Source organism: Myripristis murdjan, chromosome 6, assembly GCF_902150065.1.
Source record: "Myripristis murdjan chromosome 6, fMyrMur1.1, whole genome shotgun sequence".
NCBI lineage: Eukaryota > Metazoa > Chordata > Actinopteri > Holocentriformes > Holocentridae > Myripristis > Myripristis murdjan.
Genome location: NC_043985.1, coordinates 33708525 through 33722063, shown reverse-complemented (window position 1 = coordinate 33722063; position 13539 = coordinate 33708525). Strand labels below are relative to the sequence as shown.

General features: G+C 46.6%; 1 protein-coding gene across 2 annotated transcripts in view; it reads left to right on the top strand.

Moving 5' to 3' along the window:
* The first annotated feature begins 2174 nt into the window (after nucleotides 1-2174).
* ptprz1a (protein tyrosine phosphatase receptor type Z1a) overlaps nucleotides 2175-13539 on the top strand; it is a 99381-nt gene continuing 88016 nt past the window's right edge. For both annotated transcript variants that reach the window (XM_030054424.1, XM_030054423.1), the window contains exon 1: nucleotides 2175-2398. In XM_030054424.1, coding sequence (XP_029910284.1) covers nucleotides 2341-2398 — 58 coding nt within the window. In that variant the 5' untranslated portion in view covers nucleotides 2175-2340. The remainder of the gene's footprint in view (nucleotides 2399-13539) is intronic.

Below are 13539 nucleotides of genomic sequence, written 5' to 3'. Positions count from 1 at the left end.
TCCTAACCTCCCACAGCACCTACAGCAGTTGGAAAATCCCTGAATGGGTCGCTCTGTGGGAGTACAACTAATTTTATTAGCCCCTTTGGAGGCATGCAACCTAACAAGTGCAAAGCAGTTTCTGCATAAATTAAGGATAATCCAGAGTAAATTATGCAAATGTATTCGCTCGGATAAAGGAGGGGGCGGCACGGTAGTTTGTTTTGAAGCTGAAAATCTGAGGCCGTGGCTGAAACTCTAAACCCAAGCCTCATCCTGTCCTGCTGCTGCATTGCATTGTGGTCTACGGAGGCTGCAGCAGTGCATTCTGGTCCATGTGCCGCTCCTGTATGGCTGCTGAACGTCGGTGCAAAATGGCGGCTCTGGGAACAAGGCCTCGCTCTTTGATTGGTGGGGGGTCGACACCAAAACCCGACGTTTACCACTGATGTTTTAGATCCTGAGACATTTTCTGATGTTAAACTCCTGCTGAGGATGTCGATCGATCCGTTTAAATGATCAGTAACAGCAGAACACTGCAGCAGACTGACGCAGCACTAACCGGATAATCTGGATGAATTATGTGTTTTCATGAAGGTGTTCTGCTGTGGTGTTGGGAAGGAAGGAAGGAGGCCGGCCGGCGATCACAGGACAGGCTGACCCACTGCAGGGGGTGACGGTGGATCTTCCTCTGCCTTCAGCTGTGCACAGAAAAAAAGCTCTTTTTCCTCATAAATTTATCACTTTCTTTGTATTTTTTCCGCTCCATGGCTCTGATCTGCCGTCATCCCTGTCAGCCAAACATCCACTGAAATATAAAGGACAGTTTACTGACTCCCTCCTCACTGAGCTGCTCCTTCACCCTTCATCATCTGTCACTGTGGCCCTCCTCCTCGTCATCATCATCATCATCCCCCTTCTTCTTCCTCTTCTTCTCCTAACTCTCCTAATGAGCAGCGTTGACTTCGCTTCATTCCTACACACACACACACACACACACACACACACACACAGACAGTCTCTCTTGAGTGAATTGTGATTTCTGGGTCAGTGCTGATGTGTTGGTCTCCATTTCATGTCGGGGTCAGAGGTCAGTGGCCTGCCACCCCCCACCCCCCCTCACACACCCACACACCCCACCCCACCCTGGCTGCTGTTGTTTGAAGGCTCCCTGCCTGGTAGCCACACACTGCTCCTCCAACATGGCCGCGAGCACCTGTCCTCTGAGCTCTGCTTCACACACTCACACACACACACACACACACACACACACACACACACACACACACACACATACACGCGCACACACACACACACACACACACACACTCACACCAGGGAAATGTAACAGAACTCAAACCAGCTGATTATCCTGGAAGTGTCACGCTGTTTTCACTACTTTTCCTGAATAACTTCAGCTAACAAACAAACAAATATGAGTGAATGAATAAATAAATAAATAAATAAATAGTATGCACAGTAATTTTATGAAAATGATGTAAGCATCTGATTGCAACATGTAGCCACATACAGTTTATGAGTAATATGATTATTATTATTTTTTCAGAATAAATTTTACATGTGATTACCAAGTTAACTTATGTAAATATTTTCTAATTCTACTTAATAATATCTATTTTCTAGTTCTACTTAATCTTACAGACAACATTATTAGCATTGTTATTATTACCATTACGATTATTTAGTTATAGTCTATATATAACTATACATATGTAACTATATATATCTATATATATCTATATCTCTACATGTGTATATATATATATATATATATATATATATATATATATATATATATATATATATATAGTTACATAGTTATATATATATGTAGTTATATATAGTTATATATATAGTTATTCCAGAACAAATTCTGAAAATATATACAATGCGAAGTGAGCGTTTCGATAGATAGATAGATAGATAGATAGATAGATAGATAGATAGATAGATAGATAGATAGAAGGAAATGCTGAAAATATGTGAAATATCCTTTTATTATTATTATTATTAATCTTGTTAATATCATCGCTGTTGTTGTTGTCTTCATTATCATTAACATGAGTGCGTGCCCGTGGCCGGGGGGGTCTGCGGTGTGGTGGCGGGGCTCCGGGCGGTGGGCGGCGCAGCCCGCGGCCCCGCGGCGCCTCAGTCAGTCGGTGTCGGTGTGAGCGGACGGTCGCGGCGCGGCGGGCTGGAGATCCACAGCAGAGACACGCAGCGCCTGCAGGAGCCCGGAGCGGGGCGGCATGAAGCTGTGAAGGCTGCGGAGCGGGAGCTGCCGGCCCAAACTCAACCCAGTCCTCATTTCAACCGCATCTGAGAGCTTTTCTTCCCGACATGGAGACGAGCGCAGGCTGGCGGCTGGCTGCCCTCTTCATCCTCCTCTGCCTGCTAGGTAAGAGCCGCTGCCCGGGCCGGTCCGGACGGCGGAGCGCTGCAGACACAACCGTCCACATCCTTCGGGGTGATGTGACGGAGGCTGGCTGTGTGGTTTTTAAGTTGCTGCTGCGGCTGAAAGGTTGTTGCGCACGATGGTTCAGGTGGATCGGAGGCTCTTTACCTCCTTTGAGAGCAAACAGGTCCCGGTGCGCTCTCTAAGTGCTGCTTTTGGGAGAAAGTACAAGTTGCGAAATGTTTTGTTATGTTTTATTTCAGCTTGAAGTGAAGGTGCAGTGCGTATCTCGGCGTGCGTCTTTGGAAACCTTGAGCCAAACGAGTCCGAAACGCAAATCCCTTTCTTTTTAAAACAGTTGAACTCTATCGCGTGTGATTTAAACATGTATATTTCGTCCTGGTTGTGGCTGTGGGATCAGAAATGTCCGCAGATTAAAACGTTGCGAGGCGCTGGGAGTCCCATCAGGGGCAAACCGGAGCTGTCAAGCATGAAAAGAGAAGTTTGGACACGGTAGTCTGACTGGGTTATTAAGAATGTTGAAGGCTCCATATCTGGCAACCCCCGTAAGAAAAACAGCCACAGTGACATCATGCATCTTTTCATGATAATATAGGCCTGCTGATATCACAGCAATACTGCACACTAATATTCGTCTAAATCCCACATAAAGGATTATTAGAGGGGAAGCCTGGTGAATAAGAGGAAAAGGTTCAGTGAAATTCACGAGACGCGCACACACACTTTTAAGTCCTTATAGGAATATTCTAGGAATATCACAGAGATACCTGAGGAGATAGCATAAATTATGCCCATATCAGTATAATGTGAGTGTTATGCACGTCAGACTCTCAGTGGGAGCCGTCTGAACAGGCAGTGATTTCTCTCGGGCAGGGAACATTTGTCGTTGATGCTGCCAGTTTGAGTCTTTGTGTGTCAGCTGTCTGCTGCCATGGGAGCTGCAGCAGGCTGCTGGTGGCTGCTCCGGCCAGCCGCTGCCCACCAACATGACCACACAACATTTGCACAGAGAAACACTGACTGGCTGTCACATGCACGCAGTTAATCTGAGTCTCCGGGGAGCCGCGGTGCCTCCGTGCAGGGAGCAGGAGGAGCTGATCAGGTGAAATGATCAGGTGAATGAGTGAATGAGTGAACTGACCGACATCTTCAGCTTGGAGCTGAGAGGAGCAAACAGACCTGCAACATCAACTCTCTTCTCCGAGTTGCCACAAATAATGAGATCAATCAATTCAGGTCAGATCAATAAACCACGCATGAGGCTGGTGAGCTGCTCTCAGACAAACACAGGTTCTGAGATGATTCTTCAAAATGCTCTGTGGTTCTACAGAGAACCATCAGCAGCTGAAGAACCTCTTTATTTAGGGGCTGGTTCTCCACACACTTTCTGTGGTTCTTTAAAGTGCTAAAGGTTCTTCGTGTTTTTTGGAGTTATTTGGTGGCAGCAGTTATCAGCTCTTTTCCTTGTGGATTAATGTGCAGATTATTTCCTCAGCACCTCTTGCTAAAAGGTTCTGTGTGGAACCAAAAGTGGTTATGCTGTTTCATCACTCTGAAGAACCATTTGTGGTTCCGGTTAGCACCTTTATGTGTGTGTGTGTGTGTGTGTGTGTGTGTGTGTGTGTGTGTGTGTGTGCAGAGGGACATTAACCCTCTGTAGTCACCCAATCTGAAAGTAGCACTCTAGTGTGTGTGTAACAATACTGTAATGATGATACTGAGAGGTTTGCATCATTTATGAGCTGAAGGTGGGGCTAACTTTAATTAAGGACAGGGTGAAGTGACAAGCTAACGAGACCCTGGTTAACACATTTTCTCCTGATTAAGTGAATTATTAATTAGCTGTGTCTGTGGGATTATGGATTGTGGATTGTAGTTGAACTCCGTGGGGTTACACTAGAAGTCGGGGGGTAAAATCTGCTTGTTTCTGTCCGTCTGACATGTTTTCCCCTCGGTGCTGCTGGGTGGATTCTCCTCCTGGGAGATGATTTGGTCGGTTCCTCCTCCCCTCGGCCCGCGGCGGCTCAAAGTGCAGCAGCGGTGGATTTGGATTTGGATGTGTTGCCATCTCTCACAGCAGTGCAAGTGTTTTCCAGTTCTCCTGTGGTTGCTGTTAAAATGACCCAGGCGTATACAGTAGCGGCGTGCCAGGGAGGACACTGATATGCTTGGTTGAATCTTTTCGGGGTGAGATGTGGGACAAAGATTTGGGGGGAGAAGCTGGCCAGCAGAGCCAGTTTGCTGAAGAGATGTGAAACCTTTTGTGCCCGGGCCAGTGAACTTGGATATGTGGCTGGACGGTTTGGTACCTGCAGAAACAGAAAGCCTCCGGGCTCCACCACGCCGCTCCTCCTCCTCCTCCTCCTTCTCCTCCTCCTCCTCCCTGCCCTGCTTCTGTGCCTTTTCATTCAGCCTTTTTTTTTTTTTTTTTTTTTTGAAAAATAAAGCTTTGATGAAACGTAGGGCACAAAGGAGGTGCCAGTTTGCCGAGAAGGCAGCATAGGAATGGTCAAAGAAAAGACACATGAAGTGAGGAGAATGCTTAGAGACCCGGCACCATCTGTCCTCCCAAAAGATATTTTTCAATGGGCAGTGCCAGCCGTGCCCTCCTCTCCGTCTGGGACGATGAAGTCTTTGGGCCTGTTGTTTCCTAACAGGGAGCGCGGTGACAGATGGCCGTCATAGTGTGTCAGGCTGTCAGTCAAACGCAGGGGTTGGTGGGTGGGAGGTGTGTGTGGGGGTGTAAACATGATGCCTGCTCCCCCACGACTCTGACGATGCCAACCTGGACGGATCTGGCAGAGCCCCCCCGCTCCTCCGCCCCCCCGCCGAGCCTCTATTGATGCTGCTGCAGGACGAGTGAACACTTCTCTGGGAAACGCCGCCGTTTCCTGGCAAACCCTGCGCCGGAGCTATGATTAATACCTAATGTACACAGTCAACAGCGATTAATACTCACAGTCAATTTGCATAATGGGAAACAGTCGCTGTAATCTATGTGGGTCAAATCAAGGAAAAAGACATTGAGAAAAAAGAAGGGAGCAAAGAAAAAAGTGAGCGATGCTTGATGTAACTTCATTTGGATTCTGTCCCTAACTTTGAGAAAAGGCACCAACTTTTGTTTACCTCAGATGACCTCAACACCCCCCCCCCCCACACACACACACACACACCCCACCCCAACCCTTTGAAACTTGAAAAATGTAAAGCAATAATAATAAAATTCAAGAAAATCAACAGAAAATTTGCAAAAAAGATTAAAAATGAGAAAATATAGAACATATTCTGAAAGAAGCAAAACAAAAAAACTTAATTTATTTAATTTAAGGTTGCTTTTTCATTAGATTTTTATTTATTACAGTTGTGTATTTAAAATGAACTTACTCTGAAAATACCATAAAAGTACCAAAAGTATTTAAAAAATGATCTTGAAATTAGAGAAAATGCAAAAAAAGAGAGAAAAATTAAATTTGTTGTTTTATGTTTCTAAAAGCACCAAAAAAAATTACAAAACATGACAAATTGAAAAATATCACAAATTGGAAAAAATTACAAGACAATAAGCAAAAAATTATGCATTTTTAACAAGAAAACAAAACACAAGATTTAAAAAAAAAAAAAAAAAAATCTGTGCAAAATCACAGTGAATTTTGTTCTCAGTGGAAAAAATGCCTTTCAAAATAAGAGCTCGCCCACGGGCTCCACAGGGTTAAATGAATTTCTCCATTTTCCTCTTCTCTTTCTCACCATCGTCCCTCTTCTTCTCCTCTTTCTTCGTTCGATCCTTCCGTCTCTTTTTTTGTTTTTTTTCTTGGCTCTGACCGCTTGAGCTGCTTGGCTCGGACCTTCCTGCCCCCCCCCACCCCCACCCGCTCCCCCTCAGCCCGGTCGCCTGTAAAAAAAGCAAAGCAGATTTCCAATCGGCGGCAGCGGGGGTATTTGATGACCAGATTAGTGGGTATTAGGCTCAACGGCATTCACTCAAGCATACATAGGGGCCACTGGCTGAATCCTGTGAGTCGCCCCTCTTTCTGTGCCCGGCCCGGGGCTGAATGGAGCCGGGGTTACATGGGGAAACAACCAGCCGGGGCTCCGCAGAGGTTAGCTGAGGCCCCCGGTCCTCCTCGGGCCCTCCGCAACGCAGCGCCCTGCCCTGCGCGCTGAATTATGCTGTCAGAGGGGAGATTTGTTTTGTAACAGTAGGAAAGGGGGCAACTACAGGCAGGAGAGGAGGGGGGAGGGGGTAGTTTCGGAGTGAGAAAAAGGGGTGCGCGGTGGTTGTGGGGGGTAGCATTTAAGCGTGACGCGATGATGGCACTGCGATTTGTCGCGGCGGTGGCGGTGGAGGTGGCGGTGGGTTTTCTGCTGAGGCTCTCACACTGTGAAGAGCTGGAGCCCAAGTGTGAGAGCGCACTGTGTTAAGGGGTGCATGAGGACCCCCGCCCCGTCCCATATCCCTCATCCCTCCGTCCCGTCCCCCGCCCCGGCATGTCGAGGCTCGGGCCCTCACAGAGCGATGGAGCGCAGGTTAAGCAGCACTCCTGCCTTCATTAGTCTTCACCAGCTCCTTTTTCTGGGTGTTTTTCAGCCGCTCGGCGTCTCGTTCCCATGCCTCGCTTCCCTTCACATTCCCTCCCGGCCGTCCTTTTTTTTTTTACACTTCCATCTGTTTGCTCAACTTTCTCCAGCCCTCCCTCCTCCTGCTCCTCCTTTCTCTCCACCACCTCTTAATCTCTCATTTTCTCTCCTCCTTTCACATGTTTCTCCACCGCACATCTTCCTTCACCCATTGTCCTACATTTCTCCCTTTCTCTGCTCCGTGTCTCCATCCGTCCGCCGCCTCCCGCCTCCTCCCCGTCTCTTACGGGTTTTTTAATCCTCCTCCTCATTTGTCTCCCTCGTCGCGGCTCTCTCATGGGTGAGGGATGTGGGGTCTTGAGGGGTTGGTGTGTGAGTGTGTGTGTGTGTGTGTGTCTTTGGTTTTCGTCGACCATCTTGTCTCTGCTGGTGTCCGCCTGGCGCTCTGCCATCGGGCCGGCGCTCCTTGCCCACCGCTGGACGCTTTAATGGATGACGGGGCAGATCCGGGTGGCCCGCGGTGCCTCTGAAAGGGGGGCTGCTCACACCGAGGCCCGCTGGGGGGGGGCAGAACAAGTGGAGTCCCATAGAGTAGCTGGTGGAGAGCCATTTGATTTGTCCTCCACTTTCTCCATTTTCTGTACCTCAGCTGCCTGCGGGTGTGTGGTCTCCGCGCCGTCCTGTGTTTGTCGATGGCCCTCGTCTCTCGGCGCCCTGAATGCGAAATCCCCGAAAAGTGACGCAAAAGAGGCCAGCGAAGAGCCTGTGTGTGTGTGTGTGTGTGTGACGGTCAGAGTCCTCTTCACTGAAGAACCCCAGGATGATTCCCTCCTTTTCTTCCCTTTCAGCGGCGGTGGAGGGGATCTAAGCAGGTGAACCCGAGGGCCGCTCAGGCAGATGTTGGCGCGCACAAAGGAGTTTAAGAGCCTCGACAAGGCTTTTTAAGTATTTACAGAACATTTACATTCTGTCTGATCCTCTTATCCGGATCGGCGTCCTTTGAGTGCAGCGGGAGGCTGAGCTTAAAGTCCTCGATGAGCGGCGGTGCGGGCCGACCGCCACCTGGGAGCGAGAAAAAGAAATCAGGCCTGAACTTGACCACGAAGGCACCGAATCCCTGAAACCTGAGCAAATTCACTCGATTTCTTTAAAAAAAAAATAAATAAACATGGGGAAAATTATGATTCAAAGCACAGGGGTGCCCTGGTACCTGACTGGATAAGAGCGTGTACCGCTCATTAAGGCTGAGTCCTCATCGCAGCGTCCCGGGTTCGAATCCCACTTCAGGCCCTTTGCTGCCGGTCGTCCCGTCTCTCTCCTCTGCCTCTCCTGTGTGTCTCTACTGCCACTGTCAAATAAAGTAGAAATGACAAAAATAAATAAATAAATAAATAAATAAAAACACACACACACAAAAAAATCACATTAAAAATATATAATTATATATATATATATATATATATATATATATATTTTTTTTTTTTTTTTTTTTTTTTTTAATTCAAAACCACAAGAATCCTGTCCCGCTCATAAATGAGGGAATAATATCAGCAATTACTAAAGAAATTATATATAATTATATATATATATATATATATATATATATATATAATTAGCAATTATAAAAGAAATTATATATAATTATATATAATTTCTTTTATAATTGCTGATATTATTCCCTCATTTATGAGCGGGACAGGATTCTTGTGGTTTTGAATTAAAAAAAAAACATAAATCACAAGGTGTCCCAGTGCCGTCTGGAGGGCCTGGGACCCGGGGACGTGCGGGACCCGGGGACGTGCGGGACCCGGGTACGTGCGGGACCCGGGTACGTGCGGGACCCGGGTACGTGCCCCTGTCCCGAGCAGCCTGATGGACTGAGCTGAGAGCTGAACGCTGTCGAGCTCAGCTTCACACCTTGAATGCTTTTAGCCAAAGTGCCTCATCCAGCTATTTTTAGCCCCGGTGGCTCCAGCGGGATGTGACCCGATAACCCCGGCGGCGTTAGGGCCTCGTTCGACCCGCTGGACCGTGCAGAACCACGAGCAGCCTGCCGACGAAACCGTGGAATCACCAGGAAGTGACCACAAGTGGAGCGGGCAGTGAGCAAGGCTCATCCTGCAGACGTTCACCCCACAGAAACGCCTCTCCTGGTCAGACTGGTTCTTCACATTTTTCTCCGTCAGACGTGCACGAGCCTCGGGGCTGTTTTGACACGTCTGAACTTCAGCACAAATATTTGAGGGATTTGGGGAAAGGGCTGCGCTTCCCCCATGAGCCCTGCCATTCAGGAGCAGATAGTGGATGAGCCGGGGAATTACCAGCCAGTCAAGGCAATTAAATCTGACTGGAAGCAGGTGTGATTGTGTTTTCTCACGCTCACACAGAGTCAGACTCACTGAATGTCACATAGCCGAGCCTGATACCTGCACGTGGACAGCAGGACCTCAGCCACATGCTGCGATCTGCTTTGGATTTATTTAATTGATTCTCTTGGGGCCTCAGGGACAGTTTGGCCCAACACAATAATGACATGAAAAAAAAAAAATCACTAACATTAAAGGAATACGCCAACGTTTTTCTGACTTCCTCAGACTGAGACCAGATGTTGGACACCATCTTCACCGCTGCACATCCAGTGGTTCAGGTAGCATTTCATGTTAGCTTAGCATAAAGACTTGAAGTCTATGGGAGTCGTTAGCCTGGCTTCGTCAAAATGGGAAAAATAAATCTCACAGCAGCTCTGAGCAAATCCACATGATCCGCTGCATAACTCAGACGCTTCAGAGCTGCTGGAAGGTTTATTTTTTCTCTTTCACAGAGACAGGCTAACAACTTCCATAGACTTCTAGTCTTTATGCTAAGCTAACAGGAAATGCTACCCATCGGAATTGAACTGCTGGACGTCCAGAGGTGGAAATGGTGTCCAACATCTGGACTGGTCTGGAGAAATCAGGAAAAGGAGAATTTGCCCAAAACATTTCTAGTATTCCTTTAACACAACCTGACTGGCCTGAGCTGAGCCAATTTAAAGATTTAATTTTTGAGTTTTCTATTGTCTTTTTCATTTTAGTCTTTTTTTTTTTACAGTCTGTTTGCTTTGCTTTCTGTCTCCTCCTCTGACTGGTGGCACCCATGTTTCTTTATCTTTTTTTTTTTTTTTTTAAGTGATCAAAAATAATTTTACGGTCAAATAATAATAATAATGTTATAGAGGATGGCAGTGCCACAGTCACTGACGGGGAAAATCAGCCAGAAGTGTGCCAGGGTCAGTCAAGGACACAGTGTAATCCATATCCCCTTTGTTCTCTCATTTAACGTGTCCCCCCCGCCCGCCCCCCCTCCCCATCCTTCTCAATTAGGTCATCCCTCAAAATAGTCAGGCATCCCCAAGGCACTGTCACAAAATGGCCGCCTGCTAATGAGCGGCTGATTGCGCTGATGGTGTCAGCCTGGATACTCGGGCGGGGGAGCCGAGCCGCGGCGGACTGATGCAGGTGGAAAAGCAATTAGCATCCAGGCTGACCTGCGAGTCCTGCGGGGCGGCTCCTGTCCGGGCCCGCAGGCCACGGCTTTACAACATGATGATCATCTGGAGCTCAGGAGGGGAGGGGCCCCCCCGCTGAGAGGAGGAGAGGAGGAGAGGAGGAGAGGAAGGAGAGGAAGGAGGGGAAGGAGAGGAGGAGAGGAAGGAGAGGAGGAGAGGAGGAGAGGGCTGTGCTGGTATCTGACTGCAGTAGAAGTAGAAGTACTGTTCCTCTGCTGGTATGTGACTGCAGTAGAAGTAGAAGTACTGTTCCTCTGCTGGTATGTGACTGCAGTAGAAGTAGAAGTACTGTTCCTCTGCTGGTACGTGACTGCAGTAGAAGTAGAAGTAGTGCAGTAAAAATCTCCTGCAGTAAAAGTCCAAAGTGTCTCATGTCAAATGTCCTGGCAGTAAAAGTGACTGAGCTCCTTTTTCCAAACAGTAACTGTGTTAGCTGGGATCTTTTCCATGCGGTTAAAGGGGCATTGCTATGCTTTTAAAGGGGCATTACACTCAACTGAAGTGAAGACCCTGTAGACTCAACTGACACATGTGGAATAAACACAGCATATGATGGTTGAATCTACATGGTTCTCATTCATCATCCACTCTTATTCCATACTTTTTTTTTTTGCCAGTTGAGTCTAAATGGTCCTCACTGCACTTTTTCGTGGTGCAGCTTTTATTATGAAATTTGGAAATGCAGCTTCTTCTTCTCATCTTTGCTGGCTGAGCTTTTATTGTGAAAGGTTCCACAGTTTGTCACTGATCATGTGTTTTCTGTAATGGATCTGATTTAAAGACAAAACTCAGGCAGAAATGGACTGAAGGAAAAGTCAAAATACTGACTTTAAAAAATACTCCAAAAAGCACAAGTACACAAAAAAGCTACTTACCGTATTTCACCAATTAATCGCCCGGACGTTTAATATGCAAAATCGACTTGGACCCCGGGCGTTTAAAAGAACCAGGCGGCTATTCACTGCAGGCCTTTATTTATTTTTGCACCAGGCCAATATCGTGATGACAGCTACTGTCCAACATATTTTCAGTCGGTCAATTTAATATTACGGTACACCCTTTTGTTCTAACGTTAGCTAGCGCTCTTATTTTGACAGAAAACGGAAGTGCCACACTGTTATTGTGCGGCTAACTGTTTACTTCTGCAAAAATAAGTGAGTAGCCTTATTTTGGGTTACCTACATATAATGCAAATAATCACCCCGGCGGTTATTCGGGTGGGCGTTTAATACGCAAAATGCGTGCAGACCCCAGGCGTTTAAAAGAACCCGGCGGCTATTTGCGGCCGGGTGATTAATTGGTGAAATACGGTAATTACAGTAACGTGAGTAGGTGTAATTAGTGTATTAGTGGGGTGGTGTGTGTGTGTATGTGTGTGACAGTTAACTTGCTTTAGTCATGTAAGCATCAACAATGAACCGGCCTCATTGCTCTGCAGTGAAAAGGTCCCGTCGTGGATTTTGTTCCTCGCTCAGTCAGACGTTTCCGCCCGTCCCAGCAGAGACTGCCGGCTCCTGAAGGGCTTTCTTACTTTCGGTCAGGCTCCACTGTTTCCCTGCTTCCAGATTCAGCAGATCAGCTCAAACGTTAGCATCTCCCAGTTTTTGGTTTTTAATCAGAGGGCGGTGGGGGCTGTCGGAGAGGATGGGTTCGCTCGGGACTGTCAGAGGAAAGTGGGACATGTTGTAGCGCCGCGACCATCCTCCCTGCTCCGCCGCTCATCTGTGAAGGTCCATGTGTTCACAGGGAAGGCAACACACAGAGCAAGGCCTGCTGGGAAGTAGAAAACAGTAACGCTTGGCTGGGGCTGACTGCGTCCTGCTGGGCTTTAGCTCGTCTCTGCAGCACGGGCGCATTCAGGAGGGGAAGGGAAGGCATTCAGTCCTCGGCTATATAGAGCTAAAACACTGAAACTGCTGAGGCTTCACTCTGCCAGGGGATTTGCAGCGACTGAAGGTATTATGAAGCTCGTCTGGACTCTGTCACAGTCCTGGTTTTGTTTGACAAAGTGAAGAGAAATGAAAGGAGGAGAGGGGTTTTAACAGGAGCTCTAATTTTCCTCTCTTTATACATGTGACCAGTGATATTTTTAATGATTTGATGTTGTTTGAGTTGTTAAATTTTACAAGTTTTTTTGTTTCCTCAGTCGCTTTCGGAATGACTCCAGAAAATGCATTACAAGTGGATTTGGCTCAGATTGGCTCCTTCACTAAAGAACGAATGAAACTTTTCCAATCAGGTCAGTTTGCAGCGTCTGAACTGTGGAGCCGCTGCCAAGCAGGTTTACTGCTTTAGAGTCACAGGAACCAACAACATCTGGTGAAAGCACGGCTTATGGAAACTAGTCCTTTGGCTAACTAACTCAAGAATATGTATATTTTTTAATTGTGATTCTAGCACATTGTCCGTTCTCAAATAAACAATAGAATAGAAATAGAAAAATAGAGATGCTGCTGTCGGCCAATCAGTGTTGTTGCACAGTAGAAAAGCTCCCAAAATCACACTTTCACAACAGAAACCAACAACAAAGAAGATTATCACAATTCAAAAACCAACAAGTCCCGGTTCCCATTTTTTGAAGAAATTTGTGGTGAAGACAGGGCCTGCCTTCCCCACTTAACCTTTACAACTGCCTACATTATATTCAGTTACACATTGTACTCATTAATTTCTGGTTAACAAATACATTCATACATATTTTCATCCATATTCACCCTTGTTGTTCTTGACCAGTAAATCATTCTACACATAAAAACCATACTACAAACAACATTCATTCATTCATTCAACCTTTATTTGGATTCGGGGAATCATTGAGAGCAAGCCCTCATTTGCAATGATGCCGAATGTACAACAATCATAAAAAACAATACGGAATTACAATAAAAATAGCAAAAAATAGAATAAAACAGGGATTAAAACAGAATAAAACAGGGAATAACAAAGGTTTGTTTCAAACATACATGTATTCATCCAACAGAGGTTCAAACACATTATT